At 37.0% G+C, this 22,782-nt stretch overlaps 1 protein-coding gene across 3 annotated transcripts in view; it reads left to right on the forward strand.

Moving 5' to 3' along the window:
* TPK1 (thiamin pyrophosphokinase 1) overlaps window positions 1-22,782 on the forward strand; it is a 504,980-nt gene that overhangs the window by 110,295 nt on the left and 371,903 nt on the right. For 2 of the 3 annotated variants that reach the window (XM_044679728.1, XM_044679730.1), the window contains exon 1: window positions 8,846-9,176. In XM_044679728.1, the coding sequence (XP_044535663.1) occupies window positions 9,032-9,176 (145 nt within the window). In that variant the 5' untranslated portion in view covers window positions 8,846-9,031. Of the gene's footprint in view, window positions 1-8,845; window positions 9,177-22,782 lie in introns of those variants that run through there. The other variant, XM_044679729.1, reaches the window with a different exon arrangement.

Genomic DNA, 22,782 nt, shown 5'->3' on the forward strand with positions numbered 1-22,782 from the left:
GGCCCTCTTTAAAAGTGGGAGGATTTGGTGACTAGTTTGGAATTGGCAAAAAGGATTAATGAGGGTTTATACAGTTAATCTCCTCTCATTTGTATTCAGAATAATATCAGAAGTCTTTTTTTTTTTTTAAGCAGGGAAGATTTTTTTTTTTTTTTACCAAAGCAAAAGAAGAAAGAAATACCAGAAGACTTCAAACTTAATAAATTGAAAATGAGAATGTAAATCAACTGCTAGCATAGAGAGTTGACTTGGGTAGAGAGGGCAGAACACAGTCTGTTCATTCAGAAGCCAACTGTTTCTGTTGCCTCCAAAGTCTATTGGGCAGTTGACTGTGATTTTGAGAGGGAATCAGTTATAATTTTCAGGTTTTATCTGATCAGAATAGTCAAAATTAAAAATTGGACCCTTTATTAAGTGTTAGATATATGCCAACCTTAAGGATTAAGACTTTGAAGGGAAGCTCTTTACAGCCATTTACAAGTAGGAAGAATATGGTGGCACAGCTGTCAAAATGTCAAAACCAATGTGATGAACTGCCATTTTTTTCCTAGCACTTCATACTGAACTCTAAGACTGCCACATTACATCTACTATTTGTTAGCAAGTGATTGATTTTCCTAATTGAAAGGAACACAGTTTACACTGGTCTAGGTCAGCATGGCAGAGAAAGGCTGTTCGGAAAAGGTATCTGAACTCTTGTTAATTGGTCTTTCCAGTGTCATTTTACTAAGAGAAAGAACATGGCTGTATTCATTCAATGAGGGTAAAGTGAGTTAGTGTTCCATGGGAAAGAGGACATGGTTAAGCTCAGCAAAAATAAGGGGAAAAAAGCATTTCTTGGTATATCTTCATACTTTATATAAAGAAAGCTCAAAACAGTCCTCATTTCTTTTTCTCTTCCTAATTACCAGACCCTGGGTCATTTTCTCAGTTCTTACTATTCTGTTGCTTGCTTATTCTCTTCTTAGATTCAGTCATGCTTTACCCTTCTGGCTTGTCTCATATCTCTGTGACTGTTCTTTCTGTCTCCTTTCCTGCTTTCTTCTCTTCCTCCCACCCCTAAACTGGAGCCATTCTTTAAATTCTGACCTTGGTACTCCTCTCTCTGTCTTGTTGATTCAGCTCACCCAGCTAATTGTTCCAGCCATCTTCTCTTCAGTGCAGATGACTCTCCAGTTTCTTTTTCCTTTCGAAGTCAGCTTCAGATCTCATCTTATATTTCCAACTCCACACTGAATGCTGTTAGTTTGTCTTTCTGGTTTCTATTCATCTGTATCATAGCAAAATAGATTTAGAGTTTTAAGGGACCTATTGAGTTCAACTGCCTGTGGTAGAGTTAAAAGTGAGAGAGTATAAATATCTCCACCTGGATGTCCTCTAACACTTTTAACTCCCTATATCAGGAACCAAACTCATTATGTCCCCTCCCTTTTCCTCTTTTGCTATTGAATAGCTCTTCTTTCTGACATCTATTTCTGTTGATGACACTGCTGTTTTATTAACGGGCTCAGAAATCTGTCATCTCTGTCTCTTCTCCAACTCTGCCATAATTCAGTCAGTTGCCAAATCCTTTACATTCTACTTTTACAAAGTTTTTTTTTTTTTTCACATCCTTCTTTTCTGTTCATCCTCACAAATATCTTGTTAAGAGGATAAGGACAAGCAGCTCATTTTGTAAACAGAATTAAGGCTCAGAGTGGCTAAATTATTTGTCTAAGCTAGTAAGTGGTAAAATTCAAAACCTTAGGTGTTTTCCATTACACTGTCCTGCTTCTCTGATAAGCCATTTTCCACACCACTATCAGATGAAACTTTCTAAAGCATAACTCAACATTCTTCCCTTCCCACACAAAAAGCTTTACAATTCTATCTTGATTTCTCAAGGATTTGAAAACCCTTAGCCTAAAATTGAATCTACTTTTGGATCCAAGCAACCTCTTATGTCATCTCCTACTATTCTAATAATAATAACAGCTAATGTTCATATAGTTCCTGTGGTGTGCCAGGCACTGTGCTAAGCATTTTAAGAACATTATCTCATTTGATTTTCAAGAGCAATCTTGGGAAGTAGGTGCTATTATAATCCCCATTTGACAGATGAAGAAACTGAAGCAAATAGCCTTTAAGTAACTTGTCCAAGATCACATATCTAAGGAGTATCTAAGGATGAATTTGAATTCACATCTTCCTTACTCTTGTATGGAATTCTATGTACAAGCACTGTTTCCTTGGTCTTTTGCTTTGAGTTTGACACCTGAATTTTAGAGGAAGACTCCAAGTGTGTTGGGTGGACCTCAAAGGGAGAGTTATGGGAAGAAATGCATTATTTCACTATTAAAAGGAGTAGCCACATTGATAAGATCATGAATTCATTAATGTGGGATTTATTTTATACCTCCACTTTATTTTAAGGGACTTGATCTTTCTTCTTTTCACATCTCCTATATGGCCATGTAACTGCTCAAAAATATTTTTTGCTAAATTCAATTTATTTGTACTTTTTCTCCCCTCAGAAGGAGTTTATTTCATATAAAATATAAAACTTTCTCTTTACTCAGTTTTTTGAAATGCTTCTAAGAACTGTGGGTTGGATTTATGAAAAGAAATAAGTAATTTATATTAATTTTTGTGATATAGATTTTATGATATTAGAATTCTTTAACTGGATTCATCCAGTGATTCCCAAAATGGGCACCACCGCCTCCTGTTGGGTGCTGCAGTGATCCAGGGAGGATGGCCACAGGTACATTTATCTTTCCTATTAATTGCTATTAAAATAAAAAAAAATTAATATCCAGGGTCGCTAAGTAATTTTTTTTTGGAAAAAGGGCCAAAAAAGTTTGGTAACCACTGATCCAGACTAACATGGTATTTTTGACCGTGTCACCAACAGGCAAATTGTGGAAGGCCATGGTTGTGTTGATGATATTAATTATGAAGGATAGAGGAATCCTCCCAAACAGTGGAAGTAATACTGGTTCTGGAGCCAGTAGACTCAGGTTCAGTTCCTTCTGCTGTCATTATCTGTGAAACTGTGATCAAGTTACAAACTCTTTTTTCTCATCTATAAGGTGATGGGGTTAAATTAGGTGATCTCGGGAGGTCCCTTCTCTTTCTAAACCATATGTGTATATGTAAATACAAATATATGTGTGCATTTACATATCTATGCCCTATATTTTCTAGCTTCTCCCTAATAATCCCTTCATAAATATCTTATTGGAGGTTTCTTCACAAACCACTGCAGTGAAGTAAATATCACAGTAAAACTAGTCACATGAAATTTTTGGTTTCCCATTGCACAAAAAAGTTATGTTCATACTATACAGTAGTCTTTTAATTGTGTAATAATATTATGCCTAAAATACCTCAGTAAACAGAATACTAATCATCATCAGAGCCTTCAGTGAGTTGCAGTCTTTTCACTGGCAGAGGGGCTAGCCTGAGATTGATGGCTACTAACTGATCACGTTGCTGAAGTTGTTGCAATTTCTTCAAATGAGGCAACAGTGAAGTTTGCTTTCATGATTGACTTTCCCATTAACTTGAATCCTTAGAGTCTTTTGTAGCATTATTCTTTGGTCTAATTTCTACATTGTGTCTCAGGGAGTCGAGAAGCCAAAGGAGAAGGGAGAGAGAAGGAGAAAGGAAGGAGGAGCAGTCAGAACCTGTCTTGGGGTACAGCTCATGGCATTCCAAAACAATTACAATAGTAGCATCAGAGATCTTTCAGCACAGGTCACCAAAATAGATATAATAATAATAATAATAAAAAAGTTGGAATTATTGCAAAGTGTGACACAGAGACATGATGTGAGGATACATAGATTTGTTCAAATTTGGATTGCCACAAACTTGAAAAAAAAATACCATAGTATCAACAAAGTGCAGTAAAGTACAATGAAACAAGGTTTGCCCATATAGCACATTTTAGAATAATGAGTCCCCCTTATGGGAAATCCATCACATTTGAACGAAGCTCCCTTTTCACACATTTCAAGTTTCTAGGATCCAAGTGTGGTTGAATGTGTAAACCATTTCCATACTATTTTTCATTTCAAAGATTTATGTTAATGATCTAAGGTGTCCTGCTATGTTTTTGCCCTGGCTATTGGAACACCCGAGTTCTGGGGTGTTTGAGCAAACTGCTAAAGCTTGTTAATGTCAACTGGACAAATAGCCTTCTTAGTATCTCTCAGCAGGAAGTCGACAACCACCAGTACTCATCTCATCTCCGCAAAAAGTCAACAATCTCTCTCCTTTTGGAGAATAGCTTCCTATTCATTAGCTCCAAGTGTGCTGTCGGCCTCTTTTTTTCCATTTTCCTATCACATTTTTTTCCCCACTTAATAACTTCTTGACATACAATTCAAATTCTCCTCTGCCCTGACACAGCTAGGTTAGAGATCTCTGACTTAGAGTCAGGGGATCCTGGGTTAAAATCTGGCCTCGAACACTTCCTAATGATAGGCAAGCCATTTAACCCCAAATTGCCTAGGCTTTACCACTCTTCTGCCTTGGAATACACTGTATTAATTCTAAGATGGAAGGTAAGAGTTTAAAAAAAAAGATTCCCTTCTGTGTCCTTAAATTCCTTTTTTCATTTTTTCTTTTTACATGGAAATCTTTTTTCATTTTTCCTCTTTTCTAGGAACTTTTCGTCTTCTACCCGGAGATTGGAGAGACATACCTCTTGTCCAATTTGCCCTCTCCCTTTGGAGGGCTATTTACTTACTCTTAGGGTGCCTAACAGTCACATGGCTGTGGGGGCAAGATGAGCACCCCACATTCTCTTTAGGTCACTACCCAGTTTTCCCTGTCTCCAGGATTTCTGGAGGCTGCCACATTCCCCCTGTGGTAAACAAGTGCACAGCTTTTAAGGAATAGTTTGTTGCAGATCATTTGGATTTTATAGTCATTCTTTACTAAGAGAGATCAGTGAATTAGCATCCACATTTAGCTCACCTGCTGGCCATTCTGCCTTATTTCATGTAAAGGATCTGATTAGCTCAGATGCTAGACTTTGGTAATTTGTGTTTTCCACTATCCATAGCCTGTTATAGCTCAGAATTTTTCTTCTGGAAGAGGGAGTTCACTTAGATCTTGTCTTCTAGAAGCATTTAATAATAGTTTCTTTGTCTCTTTCCTAAGTCATAACTTGTCCAAGGCCAATCTTCTTATAAGCAGGTGACATTTTTTCTATAAAAAGCTTCAATATACTTTAAGAACCAATGCCTTGATTTGTTATGCTAAAATGAGATAATATTTATAAAATTCTCAGCTGTGTATGGAACACAACAGATGCTTAATAAATGCTTGTTCATCCATATTCTCCTATGCAAATTATGAATAAGATGATAACATCTCATTTAAAGAAACAAATTTTGAAAAATGGTCATCAGCTTCATTTTTAGAGTAGTTTACCATAGGTGATCACACAAGCCTATTTTTTTCCCCTTTTTCTTTTCAGGTAAATTTGCATTCGGATAACTTTTGCACAAGATTTATCATGTCACCTTGAAACGATTACTTTTGTTGGTGACTGACTTTTGAATTCATGTCTTCAATATCCTTGGAGAATACTTGGAAATAGCACGGATTTAGAGTCAGGAGACATAGGCTGGAATTTAATTCTGCCAGTTAATGGCTGGAAACCTGTGGGCAAGTCATTTAATTTCTCTTACTCTCCATTTCCTTATCTGTGAAATGGAGGCCATAATACCAAGGCTTTATATATTTCACCAGTTGTTGTGAGGAAGACTTGCAAACTTTAAAGCATAATAGCACCAGGAGCTCTTATATATGCCATAGATCACTTTTCAATCTTCAACTATCTGTTACGATTTCATAATTTCAACTTTCTACTTAAAAAATCTCTATTACTATCTATTATGTTACAATCTGCTCTCTAATACCAGCTAGAATACTCTGTGCAGTATTATGCATTAATACATTTATATATATATATATATGCCATCTAATTTCAAAATATGTATTGCATTCATTCCACAATCATTTACTAAGAGTTTATAATATATGACATTTTTATAGCCATTGAGAGAGATTTCCAGATTTTAGATTAGAATTTCTAGTTTATCCACAAGAGAATAATATCAGCTGTGAATTTGAAAATTTCACTGGGTATTCTCTCCTCCAAATGCTTTACAAAAGTGTCACATTAATTGACCCCAGCACCAAAATACTGAGAATCCTATATCAAAACCAGAGGCCATAGTATTTTAGAAACCAAAGGGAACTTAAAGATTATCTAGTCCAACTCTTTCATCCTTCTGAAGACCACAAAAATTTAGTGATTTTCCCAAGGTCAAGTAAATGATATATTGGTACCAAGATGACCAGAACCTAAAGACTGGAGAGACTTCAGGAGGATGTGGTAGGCAATTGGAGATGATCCTTTCAGTCATTTTTCCGTTATATCCATTAGGGTTTTCTTGACAAAGATTTGGCATTTCCTTCTCCAACTCATTTTACAGATAAGGAAACTGAGGCAAACAAGATGGAGTGACTTGTTCATAATCTCACAGCTATTAAATGTCAAGGGAAGAATTTGAAATTATGAAGATGAAGCTTCTTGATCCCTGGTCCAGGGCTTTATCCATGGTGTTACCTAGCTGCCCAAGGACATGGCTCTAGGAAACATCAAATAATAGTGATTTAGGTCATCCTAGAGGCAGAAATATGCATCTCTCCTACGTACCCTTGATCTCATTTTGTTGTTATCTTTGAGGACTCTGAGAATGTGAATGAGAAACCTTTTGTACTTATGGTAAAGGATGATCCATTTCATTGAACATTTTTATTAATAAATAACTGATGTTTATACAACTGAAAGAAGATATAAGAGAAGATATGTTTTAGTGTACTTGTTGAAAATGGTCCATGCACACAGCCCAACATAATTAAATGTCAGACACTGTTCTTCAGAGCATCATTAAGATAGCCAACTCTTGATATCATTAATAACAGTATTAATATTATAGTTTGTATAGTGTTTTATACTTTTTCAAAATGGTTTCATAGACATTAACTTGATTAACACTAATTGAGAGGAGCAGTCAGGTAGATAATAATGCTTTCCTGGCTACCCCAGTAGCATATAAGGTAGAGAAATTTGGGTTCAAATAGTAAGAGAGTCAGAGAATAGGAGGTAATTTCAGAGTAGGGAAAAATGTAAAGAGTATTTAATGTATATACTTTCCTTAGTCCCCTTTTGCTCCTTGGGCTCTAGGATTTCAAGTCTTGAGCTCTCTTTATACAGGGTGGTCCCTCCTTCCCCTCACCCCATTGACATCTTGACATGGCAATTCTTAACACTGGGCCACCACCATCACACTTACTCTTTTCTCTCTTCCTAGTTACATAGCAGCAGGCTTTGCTAGGAAAAATGATGAAACTGGGCTGATGGAACTCACTACAAATTCATGCTTTCTAATCTCATTTTGGCCCTCTCTGCTATTGTTTAATCCTTTAATTTATCTCCCTGGCAAGTTCCCCAAAGCAGCTGGGCAAAATCTTTTCTCACCCTTTGGTCTTCTTTCCTCCTTTTCTTTGACCAAATAACTACCCCTCCTACATTGGTGAGATCAAGGCCACTTTGTGGTGGCTACATCATCCATTTAATTTATTTAATTCTACTAGCCCTACTAGGTGCAAGGCACCATGTTAGACACCAGGGGTATAACTACAAATATGATGTTATACTGAGTTTTTGATGCTTGTTATAATTCCTCTCTAAAGGCACCAACTCCCTCTTGAGGCTAACATATCTGCTTGTGTTTTTTATTCTCTCCCTTTCTACCTCAATGAAGATCTCATGCCACTGGTTATCTCCACTCCTGATTATGTCTTCATTCTCTCCTCTTTATTCTCTGCTACACACATACTAATTTCTCCTACTTGGAATAACCCTTTGGACCCTATTTCTTGAACTAATTTGCTGTTTCTCTTTCCTAAAACCATCACATAACCTAAAAGAAGAGACATGTTTTGTTTCCATTTCTTTACCACTCTTTCAGCCATGTATAAGGTACTGTTTGGTTTCTATAACTTTAACCAAAGTTCTTTCTTGAAAGTTAATGTCTTTTTTCATTGCCAAATTGAACAATCTTTTTGCAGTCCTCATCCTCTTTTTCTTCTCTGTAGCATTCTAGAGTAGATCACCCATAACTTCCGAAACCATCATCTTTGTTCTGTACTTTCTGCTTTGTCCTTATCTGCTTCCTTTGTTGGCTGCATTGATTCATTTTGACTTTAGTGGACAATGCCTGTGTCAAGTTCCAGAGGGAAGAATATGCTGAGTCAATGGTGATCATGATATTCCATTACAATTTCTTTATTTTCTACTACCAGCAAGTATGATAATTGTTTAAGGGACATTTTTACTAACAAAAATTTCCTTTGGTTTAAATAGAGAGGAAGGAGTAGATCAGTATTAATGTCAAGTATTTAGCAACCTTTGATATCTTTTACAGTGAGCCTTTTAACATTCATAAGAAAGTGCTTAATAACTTTTTAGTTAGTAAATTTTTAGTAAGTTTCAAAATTTCTCATTGTCCCTTGCTTTTCTCTGTCTGACCACTATATTATATTAGAATAATAGAATGGCAGAACAAGGAAACAAAGTTATAATTAAAAGGCTCATGAGGTCTCCCATGAGAAAAGAGGCTTTTTGGGAAGTGCGGGCAGGACACTGGCCCTGAGAACTACCAGGCAATAGGTTGGAGAATTGGCTTCTAGACCGAATAGACAATCTATAGTTATGACAATTTGAACACAGGATCATAGAGAATTGACTTTAAAAACAAAAAAGAATTTAAAATGTTTTTTTAAATTTTAATTTTTGTAGGTGGACTGAAAAATAAAAAACTAAAAAATTCAAGTAACGAGGGAAAAATATTTCATAGCATAGTGGATCTTATTAATCTTTGGTGCCTTTTAAAATAAAAAAAAATAAATTGGTTGTAGCTGCTTGAGGATTATTTCCTTTTGATCAGATGATAAATTATTTGAAATGGAAGATATTATTAAGATGAAAATGGAAAGTAAAAAACAATCATTTCATTTTTTCTGTCTCTCCCTAGGAAATCTGAAATATTGCCTATTGATCCTTAATCAACCTTTGGACAAAAGTCGTTTTCATCATCTATGGAGCAAAGGTAATCATATTTGGTTTCATTACTGAATTTCATGAATATCAAGCCCACAGCTCAGAAGATGGGAATATAGTGGAACCTCAATTGGTCATTAAAAAGTGAATTTGAAAATTAATGCAGTCTCCTGTGGATGCCATTCAAAAGGGTTTAATTACTGATCTACCAAAAGGATTTCATTATGAAGGTGTTTCATCTTTAAAACACTGTCATAGCGTGGAACCTGATGATATTATTTTACCAAAGCATTAGGCTACTATATTCTACAATTCCTAACTAGAACACCTAATGAGATGGATTTAGATGGAAGTGTTTTTGGCAACAATACCAGCCAAAAAAAATATCCAGCATTTCATATTTGACAACTTCAAGGTATAAGATTTTATAACTGGAACAGACACACATAGATTGATGCATTAGGTTTCCTTTGGAGATTAGGGGGTACAATTGACAATGAAATTATTCTATATACTTGGCTGCCACTTTTCCCTGGAGGTAGATTGATATGTAAAGTGGAGTTAAAGAAAATGTGAAAGAATTTTATCTACCATCCCTTACCATGCTGTTTATATAGGATTACCAATTTTAAGAGAGATTATCTGATAGTTTATAGGGTCTCAAAACTTATTTGAAATCCCTCTTCAAAAAGGGACTTGAATAGTCATTTATGGTTTTACATGATTTAGAATATTTTGAGTTAAAAGACATGATTCCTTAATCTTCTTGGATCCTCTCCTGCTGTCATGGGCTTTTTGATCCATCTATTTGACTTCACAGCCCTACTGTGTGTAAGCCACCATGCTAGACACCTGGAATATAGCTATGGATGTGATACCATATAAAGTTTATATCATAGTAACTGTACCCCACCCAAATCCTGCTCCGATGCCTCACTGTGGCATGGAGGCTGCCCTGGATTTTTACAATTTGAAACAGTAGCACATAATCTTTGGAGGATTTCACTAATATTGAAAGGTTTGAGTACAGAATAAATGTCAAACTGCATTTACTACCAGAGGAACAAAAAGTGTTCGTGCTAATATTTGGAAGGTAGCTTTCATATTAGAATTAGAGGTTCAGTTTGATTTTGTTTAGCCTCTTTTTATAGGAATGCTCATAGAAAAACTTAAGCCCACATGTCATGACTCCTTTGTTGTTGCTTTTGTAGTTTTAAAACTGGAAGGAACTCTAGACATCTTCTACCTAATGCCCCTCATTTTGCTGATGGAGTCACATTAAATTAATAATGAAGTAATATTTTGTATTTATATAACTTTACATTCATTTTACCCTCTTATTAACACTAGAGTAGGTGCTATTACTATTTACATTTTACAGAAGAGAAAACTGAATTTAAGAGAGTTTAAAAGACTTCCTCAGGATCACAAAACTAATGTCTACATCATATTTTAAACATACATCTTCCTGACTCTAATGCTAGGGCTTTGTCCACTGTACCATCTGGTTGTCCATGATCACTCAGACCATAGCAAATCCAAAGTTCTCTTCCTAAATATGATGCTTCTTTCACCACATCATGCTGACTTTCTTACTGGCAAATCACAGATTATTGAGTCTTTTTTCTGATTAAAAGGGGGTTAGTTTTTTAAAGAATGTCAGCAAAAACCTATTAATAGATTTAGTGTATTATTTGTAGAATGAAGCCATGTTCCCACAGAATATTTCATCCTGTTAAGCTTTTGGATGCTGACTTTATTTTAATTATAAAGATATTTTATTTTACTAATTACCAGTAATAACAAACTTCCAGCTAAGTTTTCTGATCCAAATTGTCTCCTTCACTCCCTTCCCCCCCAACCCCCACTCCAGGATCTGGGAAGCAATTAGATCTGGGTTATACATGTATTATCATGTAAAACATTTCTATTTTATTCATTTTTGTAAGAAAATAATCATATAAAACCAGAACCCCAAATAAACTTTGGTGAAAAATCTCATGCTTTGATCTGCATCTTTTATCATATTTACCTCATAGTTGACCTGGATCATTGTATTGATGATAGTAGTGAAGTCTATCAGAGTTGATCATTCCACAATATTGCTGTTACTGTGTACAATGACCCCCTGGTTCTGCTTATTTCACTCATGTAGGTCTTCCTGAAATAATCCTGTTAATCATTCCTTACAGAACAATTGTATTCCATCGCCAACATGTATCACAACTTATCCAGTCATTCTCCAATTGATTGACATTCCTTCAGTTTCTAATTCTTTGCCACCACAAAAAGTGCTGCTATAAATATTTTTGTACAATTAGGTCTACCCCCTTTTTTAATTAAAATTTTTAAAAAATATCTTTCTATGTTTATGTATTTCATTTTCTTTCCCTTCCCTCTTTCTTCCCCCTCTCCTGCATCTAATATGCACTTCTACTGGGTTATATAAATGCTATCACTTATACCTATTTCCATATTATTCATTCTTGAAATAAAGCAATCTTTTAAAACCCAAAACCCCAAATCATATATCCATATAAACAAATGACAAGTCATTTTTTTTTTGTCTGTGCTTCTACTCTCACAGACCTTTCTTTCGATGTGGACAGCATTCTTTCTCATAAGTCCCTTGGGACTGTCTTTTAGTAGCAAAGTACATTAAATTGTATTGTTCCACAACATTTCAGTTTCTATGTGTAAGGTTCTCTTGGTTCTGCTCATTTCGTTCTGTATCACTTCCTGGAGGTTCTTCCAGTTCATATAGAAATCCTCCAGTTCATCCCTCCTTACAGCATGATAGTATTCCATCACCATCAGATACCACAATTTGGTCATCCATTTCCCAATCAATGGACATCCCCTCATTTTCCATTTTTTTGCCACCAAAAATAGTGTGGCTATAAATATTTTTGTACAAACAGTTTTCATTATGATCTTTTTAGGGTACAAACCTAGTAGTGGTATTTCTGAATCAAAGGGGATGCATTCTTTTATAGTTCTTTGGGCATAATTCCAAATTGCCCTCCAGAATGGTTGGACCAGTTCACAACTCCACCAAAAATGCATTAGTGTCCCAATTTTGTCACATCCCTTTGGACACCAACTTTAAACTCAATGAAAGACAAATAGATTTAGTATAACTTTCTCATATCCAGAATGCTAAAAGGTATAGTCTTTAATGATGGTAATATTCAATAATAATTGTTAATATTTATCTAGTGTTGTAGAGTTATTAAGAAAAGAAGGAAACAGGTATTTATTAAGTGCCTATTATGGTGTGCTAGGCACTGTACTTTCACAAGTATCTTATTGGATTCATCCAACAACACTGCAAGGTAGGTACTGTTATTATCCCCATTTTAAAGTTGAGAAAACTGAAGCAAACAGAAATGATACTCAGGATTGCAGCTAGTGTTGAAGGAATTCAAGTCTTCTGATGCCAACGACTAGTACTCTCTCCACTGTATCACTTAGCTGCCAGACTTAACTGTATTCTCATACTGGTTGCCCTATAAAATAGTATAATTTATTTTATCCCCATTTTACAGCTGAGTAAATGCAGTTTCAGAATGTTTAGGTGATTTAGCTCAAAGCCACAAAACTAATTTATTATAGAGTTGTTAGTCAAACCTTAGTCTCTGTTCCCAAGTCCTTTCTTTACCTCTGAATGAAAAGACTAAGGTGATGTGTTGTCTTTCCTATTGCTGGATTACTGGAACAGTGAAATTTCACATGAGAAAAAGTGGTGATGACCTATAAATACCCTTCCCCTCTCTTTGAATTATGAGTTCTATGTGTAATTCTTAGTAACTAGTATAGGACAAAGAGCCTTTTAAAATTAGTAATGACTTTTTCCTTGGCTTTGAGACATTTTTGTCCCATTGAAATTTGTCCTTGTGAGTCTTTTCCCCTCCAGTTTTTTCCAATTCACAAGGAATGTAGTAATTTCCTGTTCCAGAGCCTAGAGTTGCCATGGGAAAAATATATTATATTTTTTATTTATTATATGTTTTATATAATTATGGTTAGAGTGCTAGATCTGAAGTCAGGAAGACTCACCTCCCTGTGTTCAAATGTGGCCTCAGATGTTTACTAGCCTTATGACCCTGAACAAGTCACTTAATCCCATTTGCCCTAGTTTTCTCATCCTTAAAATGAGCCGGAGAAGAAAAAGATGAACCACTCCACTATCTTTGCCAAGGAAACTCCAAATGGAGTCACAAAAAATCACATATGACTGAACAACAAAAAAAAGAGAAAAGACCCTCAAGAAGCTCATATTCTATAGGTGGTGATCCTTTCCCACTATTCCCCATTTTTTAAAAATAAATTTTTATGTATATATTTTGTTTTTGTATCACCTAAATTTTCTACTATTTCTTGTTCCTCCTCCTCACTCTTTATATAATAAAAGATTTTAAAAGCAGGCAAAAAAGCTTAGCAAAGCTAAGTGAGTTTCTCAAAGGTGATGTTCACGGAATGATCTAAAGCAGGAGTTGGCAACGTATGGCTCTTGAGCCATATCTGGCTCTTTTGAGGGCCAGATATGGCTCTTTCTGCAGGAGCCATAAAGTCCATTTTTTTTCAGGCACTGTTACAAGAGCGGCACTGTGAGCACTGTACGGCTCTCACAAAATTACATTTTAAAAAATGTGGCGTTTATGGCTCTCACGGCAAAAAGGTTGCCGACCCCTGATCTAAAGCCATGGGCATCCTCTTCAGCAAAAGAAGTGGTGTGGGAGGTAGTTTCTCATATCTCTTCTATCCCGTGGTTTCTTTTTTTTTTTATCAGAGTGGAAAGATGCTTTTCAATTATGTTTGCTAGCCTAATTATCTTTAAAATACAAAAACATGTGGAGATCTTTATATGTGGTCAAGATATTAATATTTTCTACTCTGATGTTAGAACTTAATGAAATGAGTTAATTTTGTTTAACCATGAAGTTGATCAGTTGTGACTATGTCTCCTGTGTAGCATTCTTAGTGAAAGAAAGAAAAGACAGGATTGACCAAACCAAATATGGTTTCAGGGGACCTAAATAATGATTTCTGTGTCTGTTGTCCAGTGATGAACTTTATTCTTCCCCCTTTGTTCTCACTGATGTGCCCTTATTCCCTGGACCATGCTTCTGCACTCCAGATGAGTGCGACTTTGTCTGAAATGGCCTTTTTTTTTTGGAAACATTGGCATTTTCATTTTCAACGGTGTTTTCCTTTCTCAGAAATTGTTTTGTTATTGAAAAGTAAAGGGCCATTCCCCATGGCGGACCATTTCTATTGAAGCACACAATTTATTCTGTTGGTATGTGGAGGACTTCTTGAGTAGCATGCTGTGGGGAAGCATGGTATAGGGAAACATTGAGGGAAATTCACCATGTTCTCTTCCCAAAAGTACAGTGCCTACAGCAGTCTATAAAGGCATTTATTTCTAAGCCTGGCCCTGTTGTATAATCTTTGTAATGTTGTGTGGGATCAAAATCTATCATTCTAACTGTGTTAGATAAATAAAACTAAGCCTTTAGTGTTACTGCTTCAGGTCTTCACCACAAGTTGCTAAATAGCCCTTCCTCTGTGACAGGGTATTCAGAAAGCTACTATTAATTCTTACCTTATTGTTTTAAGAATGTGCCTTTTACTGAGTGAAGATGAGTCTTAGAAAAAGGCCTCTATAGGAAGCTATTTATTTGTAGAGTTTGGGGGTTTTGGGGGGGTAGATTAGGGGGATAAAAATTAGAAGCTCTTTGTTGCATTACTGTTTTGGGAAATGGAATCCTATGGAGCCTTTAGACTTCAATAATAGTTGCTTTCAAGTACTTGGAAAGAAGCCTGCCAGTGGGTGAGAGCAGAAAATAAAATATGAGAGTATTATTGTTCTCTTTATTATTGCATTGGGAGAGCAGTTCCACTGGCTAGGTGAAATCCTGGCAAAATTTCCCTTAGTTCAGATTTTGATGGGGGTATTTGCAACAAGCAGGAATATGGATGGATCTGGAGAAGTGCTTATTAGTATTGTAATTTGAGATACTCAGAGAGAATGTCAGGGCACAGGACAAATTGGGGTGGGAGAAACATTAATTATGGATGTACTCAAAAGAGCTGGACCTACAGCCAAGATCTGGATGAAATTCTAGAGCTGGATCCCCCAGTGAGGATTCGATTTAATTATGTGCTTGGTTTTCTGGAATCCTTCTGAATGAGGTAGCATCCGTGGCCCGTACCATTTGAGTGCACATAGGCCAGGTTTCTTCAGCCTTGACAATGCCAGGTTCTAGGGCACTCCTGCCCACTCTTTCCCTGTTGGCCCATGTTTCCACAAGCTTTTTCAGGCTCTGGTAAGCTGGGAGCAAGCCCTTAGTCCAGAAACACCCCTGAGTATTTGGTATAGTTAGGCATATGATCCTCCTCATAGAGCTTCCATGCTGACAGCATTTTTGTCATTTTTTGCCTACTTTGCCATGCTGAACTTGTTTTTTGAGCACATTTCAAGTGAATACTCTGGCTGGGATCTGATGAGCAATTTGCATGTTTGGTTCAGGTCTATTGAGCAAAACTGTTATGTACAAGCTTCAGTCTCTGTAAATAAGGCTGGCAGAAAATATATGTGCCATTTTGAAAAAATAAAAAGAACATTTAAGGAGCTGCAAAAGGACCATATTGGTGTAAATGAACCTTTGAGATATTAGTTTAACAAAAATAAATCTTTCCTTTGGTACTTTCATTACCCTAAATTTATCCCTTTGCCTACAATGGTGCCTCATCCAACCACATGCCAAAAGACTTGATTTAGTGCTAAAAGGGATCTTAGAGGCCATTATTCTTATTGGACAGAAGAAGAAAGTGAGGCAGGAAGTTTAAATGACTTCAGATGACATACATGGTATGTCATAGGGCTGAGATTTGAACTTAGATCTCCAGATTCCAAATCTAGCCCTTTGATATATATACTCTCTACACTGCTGCTGAGAGTCCAATGTCATGGATAGAATAGACTACTCTGACATCAACATTTGTAACCCTGGACAAGTCTCTCTGTTTCTTCATCTTTAACAGAGATAGTAACACTTATTCTGCCTGATTTCTAGGCCTTTTGTGAAGGAAGAACTAAGTTAATGCAAAGGTTTATCTATATTAGAACTTTATAATTTTGGGCAATTAGATTTTTAATTTGGCAAATTTGATTTTAAGTTAGAGAGAATTTTTATTTTTACACTTTGCTGCCTAACATCCATTAGATTTTACCTGATAATTTGCTTTGCAGATAGTTGTACTCTAATTCACAAATATGGAAAAGTGCTGGACAATTTGGTGCCACAGTAGATAGAAAGGCAGGCCTGGCCATGGGAGATCTTGGGATCAAATCTGGCCTTCCTAGCTATGTGACCCCAGACAAGCTACTTGACCCCAATTCTTAGCCCTTACCACTCTTCTCCATTAGAACTAATCCTTAGGATCAATTCTAAAACAGAAAGTAAGGGTTTAAAAAAAATAGGTGCTAATTCTGCTCTGTACCTCGTTACTTACATTATTCTACTTCCACCAAAGTCCTGCTCCAAATGAGTTTTCTAGATTGCAAACTCCTGGAGGGCAGCAGCTTCATGTTTTATTTAAACTAGTCGCTCTTCTGGTAGGTACTTTATCAATTTCCATTGAATTAGATTTTCTTCTAATTCCCTAAACTCTTTGGGAAAGAAGGAGGAACCACTTCATTTAGCAGACATTTATTAAACAATTATAAGATGCCAAGCATTTGAAGATTGAAATAAGAAATAGATAGTTCCTGCCCTGAAGGAGCTTATTACACTCTAATTTTTGTTGTTCAGTCATTTTCAGTTGTGTCTGACTCTTCATATACCCATTAAAGGCTTTCTTGAAAAAGATACTAGAGTGGCTTGTCATTTCCTCTCAAACTCATTTTACAGATGAGGAAATTGAGGCAGTATTACGTGACCTGCCCAGGCTCTAATAAGTATTTAAGGTCATATTTGAACTCAGAAAGAAAAGTGTTCCTGAGTCCAGCCCTGATCTTCTGTCCATTAGGCCACATAGGTGCCCTTTACTCCCTCACAGGGAAGACAATACCCAAAAGGAAGCCAGAAAAGTGAGATGGTGACCTAAGGGAGCATCAGTTTGGAGTATTAAAATCTAAGAGAGCTACTGATGGAAGAGAAATTGTTACCTGAAAAGTTCTGAGCCCTTGATAAAGGAAGGACTTGGAAGTAAAGTTCCTCCCTCTAAATCTCCATTCACAGGGAGTGGAACCTGAGCTGAGAAGTTGTTGAGTATGTGTAAGAGAAGCAGAGCCAGTCTGCATGAGGATGAGATTTCGGTTGATCAGCTTCTCTCTCTCTCTCTCTCTCTCTCTCTCTCTCTCTCTCTCTCTCTCTCTCTCTCTCTCTCTCTCTCTCTCTCTCTCATCTTGAAGCCCAGGAGAGAAGATGATGGAGAACAGAGAGAGCCACTTGCTCCTTGTTCCACGGTGCTTTTTCTGGACCAGAGTTCTCTTATTATCACCCAACAATGTCTTCTCTGCTTCATTTCCAACAAACGTTAGTTCACTTGCTGTTTTAGCTAAATAGTCACACCTTAGGTCTTACCACTACTAATAATTGTTCCATCTGGAAGATCTTGAAAATCAGAGTCCTCCCCTCAGCCCACTACTAATAATTGTTCCATCTGGAAGATCTTGAAAATCGGAGTCCTCCCCTCAGTCCTCCAATGCTTATAAAAAATAAGCTCTAATTCTCACAATTTCTGCTGCCTCACACTTGATGGACCTAACTTCCTTTTTTTGATCTTTTGGGATAGGAGAGTTTTTTCTTTCATCCAGTTACTTTTTTTCAGACTTCGATTACTGTATTCCTTCATACTGGATTGTAAACTCCTTGAGGTCAAAGATTTTGATATTTTTCATCTTTGTCTCTTTAATGCCAAACATAATTACTTGTACATAGTGGGCCATGACTGTTTCTTGAATTGAATTCTCTTAGGTCTCATGGTTAACACGAGAAGCACCCTGCCATAGTGAATAAAGAGCCTGCCTTTATCAGGAAGCTCTGGATTCAAGTCTCAACTTTGATATGTAAAGGTTATATTTATAGGCTATATATAGACTCTGCTCAAGTCACTTAATGTTTCAAGTTTTCAGGAATTCTCTAAGATTATAAATTGCCAGAAAGGTGCCATCCCCCATTCATAAAGGGAGTTTCCTTCTAGAGGATATTAGTGGAATCACAGGTCCAATTTTATCCCTGTCATTCATAGTAGTCAGTGATAAACCATTTTAGAGATTCCCTGAGTAACCAGTCTGTTGTCTCATTTCTAACTCAAAGTGACATCACTTGCTTAGAAAATGAGCAAGAAAGAACAGTATTCCTTTCCAAGTAACCTAGTACAGGTGACTCTGGGTAGAGGCTTGAGCCAAAACAAAAATGTCTGGACTATCAGGGACGTTAGGTATCCAGTTTGCCCTCCTATTCCAGGTTACCTTGACCTCATCCATTTGGATATTACTTCCAAAGACGTCAGCAAGGACCAATGGAGTGGGAGCACTCAACTTGCATGACGCCTTCCTCCATTTCTCTGGTTAACTAAACTAGTGAACTCTTACTTTAGAAAGAAAGTACATGATTTGGTTTTTTGAGATACCTTTCTTCTGAGCAAGGCACGAATAGTAGCCTAGTTGACTCAGGGAATTTAACCAATTATCAATCAATAGATGAATGTTTATTAAGCACCTACTATGTGCCAGGCACTGTGCTAAGGGATTGACTGCCCAGCCACCAATTTGGTGTGCTATGACTCAGCCTTTTGTCTCCTTAAATCTTCCACCAGAATGCTACTTGCCCTTTTATAAAGTGACTTTGGATAGTCACAGACTTTACTTGAAGAGGTTTTCCTACTAAGGTACTACTAAACTGAAAAGATATTAAGTACAACAGAACCCTCCGTCTGCCTTGGGATCATATGATCATTGGTTTCAGAGGTATATGGAACCCACAGAGCACCTTCTTGTTACAGGTGAAGAAATCAAGGTCCAGAATGGGATGGCGACTAGCCCAGTAACTAACTGCTAAATAGCAGAACCAGAATTTGAAACTAAATTCCCTGTGTAAAAATTCTGGTCTTTCGCCAATATGCCACAGCTGCTTGTCACTTGAGGGCAAACTTAGGGACAGACAGTTACTAAATAATCCTTACCAAATTGGTTTCCTGATTAATTTCTTCTATAAAAAAGCCAGACTGCAGCTGTTCCTTGGTTAGGTACACCAGGTCCAGGTTATGGACATTACAGCTGCAATTTTAGAATAATTTCTCAAATCCAACTTTGCTAAATCCAGCCTTTTCTCTGTCCTAATGGTTCCTGTTTTCTCTGCAGTATTGGACAGTACTTATCACCTCCTCCTTGATAATCTTTCCTTTCTAGGTTTTTGTAACTCTGCTTTTTTTCAGGATCTCAGAATCTGTCTAATTGTTCTTTCTTAGACTCCTTTGCTAATTTTTTCATCTATGTCATACCCTCAAAACATGATTGTCCCTGAAGACCCTGTTTCTGGCTCCCTGCTTTTTCCTATCTTATTGGCTCCCAAGAGTTCATTTGTGATCTTTCTTTAGATGATTCCCATATTTATATATCCAATCCTCGTCTTTCTTCTGAACTACAGACTAACATCACCAAAGATCTTTGTAACGTTTCAAATGTGATGTTCTAGAATGAAAGCCAAATTCAGTATGGCCAAAACTGGACTCATTTACTTTCCTTACAATTTATCCTTAAAAAAATTATTTTGAACTGATGAGAGCACCAACATCTTGGTCACTCAGGCTCAGTTTAGAGTCATCTTCAAATGCTCCCCCCTCTCACTTTATACATCAAATGTGTCGACAAATGAAATATCTCTTCTATACGTCTCTTCATCTCTATTCACATAGCTACAACTCTAGGTCAAGTGCTCATATTCTCTCACATGGACTCTTGTAGGAGCCTTTTAACTAGCTTCCATGACTCAAGGCTCTCCCCATCCCAATCTAATTGTTCTTGTGCAGCCAAGGCAGAGGTCTCATCATGCCATTCCCTTTGTCAATGATTCTGGTGGCTCCTGGTTCCCTCTAGGGTCCAATATGAATTCCTCTGATGTTGAAAACTCTTCATAACCTGCATCCTCCCTTCATATTTGTCTTCTATACATTTTAGGATGGCTACGTTATCCGACTTGCAGCTTCTCAAACCCAACACTCCATCCCCTCTCCTTGCACTTCCATGCTTCTTGTCTTCCATGTTTGAAATGCCTTGGCTCTTCACCTCTGCCTCTGGCTTCATCCAAGACTCAGCTCAATCCCTTCACTTTTCTTTTCTTCTCAAAGTGCTTTATCCTCCCATATTAGATCCCATCTACTCTCTTCATTTGATACTTGTTTCTATATTATCTCTTTCCCTCTACTCCAATTAGAATGTCTTTTTTCCCCTCAAAAGCAGGAAAAGGCAGGCATTTCTTCCTATCTTTAGAGCATGGCACAGGGCTTGGCACCCAGTAAGTACTGTTAGTTGGGGAGCAAATCCCCAAACCTGAGATAGATTTAGAAAGAGTTTTATTAGGGTACAGTGAAGTTGTTCAGTGGATAGAGAGCCAGGCCTAGAGATATGAGTTCTCTGGGCTCAAAACTGGCCTCAGATACTTGCTAGCTATGTGACTCTGGGCAAGTCAGTTAACATTCATTGCTGATCACTTAGCTCTTCTGCCTTGGAACTAATACATAATATTGATTCTAAGATGGAAAGCAGAGAGAGAGAGAGAGAGAGAGAGAGAGAGAGAGAGAGAGAGAGAGAGAGAGAGAGAGAGAGAGAGAGAGAGAGGAGATGTGAAAAGCCAATAATTATGATCACATAAGGGAATTTCAGAATTCTTTAACATGGAAGCCAAAAATTTTTAGGTAATGGCAAAGTCATGAGTATGACCATCTTTGTGTGACTAAGATGATATGGAGGAAGAGTTCTTTGAAGGAGAGTAGTCTGAGGAACTGCTCTTTAGGGTTAAGTCCCTTCCAAAGTAGAATGCCAGGGAACCCTCCCAACACTTTGTATTTCCCTCACTTCACCACCCCATTCTCTAATGTATTGGGGTGAGTATTGATGGTAGGGGCGGTGTATCTAGACTCTCCCCCTTGTTAGCTTTCAATGGGCCAGATCAGCTATCACTCNTTCCTTCCTTCCTTCCTTCCTTCCTTCCTTCCTTCCTTCCTTCCTTCCTTCCTTCCTTCCTTCCTTCCTTGAAGGAATGTCCATTAGTTTTGGAGTTAAAAGACCTTGGATCAAATTCTGCCTCTATCATAACTTCTTTTGTGACCTTAGGCAAGTCACTTGACTAATATTGCTGTGCCTTGGTTTCTTCATCAACCTTGAAATTTTGCTAGATGTTCTTTCCTTCAACCATGATCCCTTGCTACACTGAAAGTGTGTTTGGAAAGAAATTTTCTCAATTGGAGAACTGCTGTATAGTAAAGTATTTACAGTGATTTAAATGGTAAAGAACTTCTTCTAGCACTCCCCCTCCATGAAAAAATTCAGATGCGGAAAAATAATATAACAAATCTTAATTTTTCTTTCCCCAGGTGGGAAACAAAACTCCTGGATTTTAATTTGGGGGAAAAGAAAGAAAAAAAGGAAAAAAAAAGAATGCAAATTACCAAGTTTCTCTATTCAGAGAAAACCTGCAAATATTATAAATAGTAACACTCACAGAATGACATATGACACCTGAGGTTTCTGCATTTGTAACAAACTATCATTTATTACTAGCAACTTTCATTGAAATGTTAAACTATGTGCATAATGAATAAAAACTGCTGCTTCCTAGTGAAAATAGGAGAGCAAACTTACTAAAATCTACCACTGTAATCTTTTCTATGTTAATTGGAGTTCATGAAAACTTGGGATGAAAAGCTATTGAAAACTTTCCTAAATTTAGAACATCTTTTCTGATTTTTTTTTGCACCTTTTCAAATGGTGAACCTTATTTGCCACAACAGAAAAAGGCTTATTTCAGACTTATTCATCCATCATTATTTGCGATATGTAACTCATTTCCAAAAGGAATTCTGGAAATTCCCTAAGCCTGCATGTGGCATGCTCACAGAATGAAGGAGTAGAAGCAGCAATAACAGCAATGACATAATCAAGTCATACTTGCTTTAAAAGAATGTGTTTGTTTGTACAAAAATTGACTCTTTCATTATATGTTTTTCATGATAATGCAAGCTTCCACCACTGGACCATAGGCGGGCCCTCTCTGCATCAGGGGAGGGATACTTTTGTGGAGAAGTGAAAGCTGACCAGTTTATGACACATTGATTATTTGCCTCAATACACATGTTCAGCATGGAGCTTTATTTAGTATGCATTAAATTCCTACAGTAATAGCTTATTATAAGGGTAGCCTATATGTCCTTCTGGAAGTGTTTGAGATAGAATGTAAAGACTATTATGAGTTTAGATCAGCTACTCTTTTTCCCTTGATTCTAGCCCTGACAAGATTTAGCTCCATACATGCATGGGGGAGAGAAGAAGGAGCAAGCCCCAGATTTAATAATTCTACCAAAAGATTCTCTATTGATTTGGTTCCTTCTCCTCCAGGAGAAAGCCTGGCACTTCTGAATCTTGG

The sequence above is a fragment of the Gracilinanus agilis genome, chromosome 5, assembly GCF_016433145.1.
Source record: "Gracilinanus agilis isolate LMUSP501 chromosome 5, AgileGrace, whole genome shotgun sequence".
In the NCBI taxonomy this organism is placed as follows: domain Eukaryota; kingdom Metazoa; phylum Chordata; class Mammalia; order Didelphimorphia; family Didelphidae; genus Gracilinanus; species Gracilinanus agilis.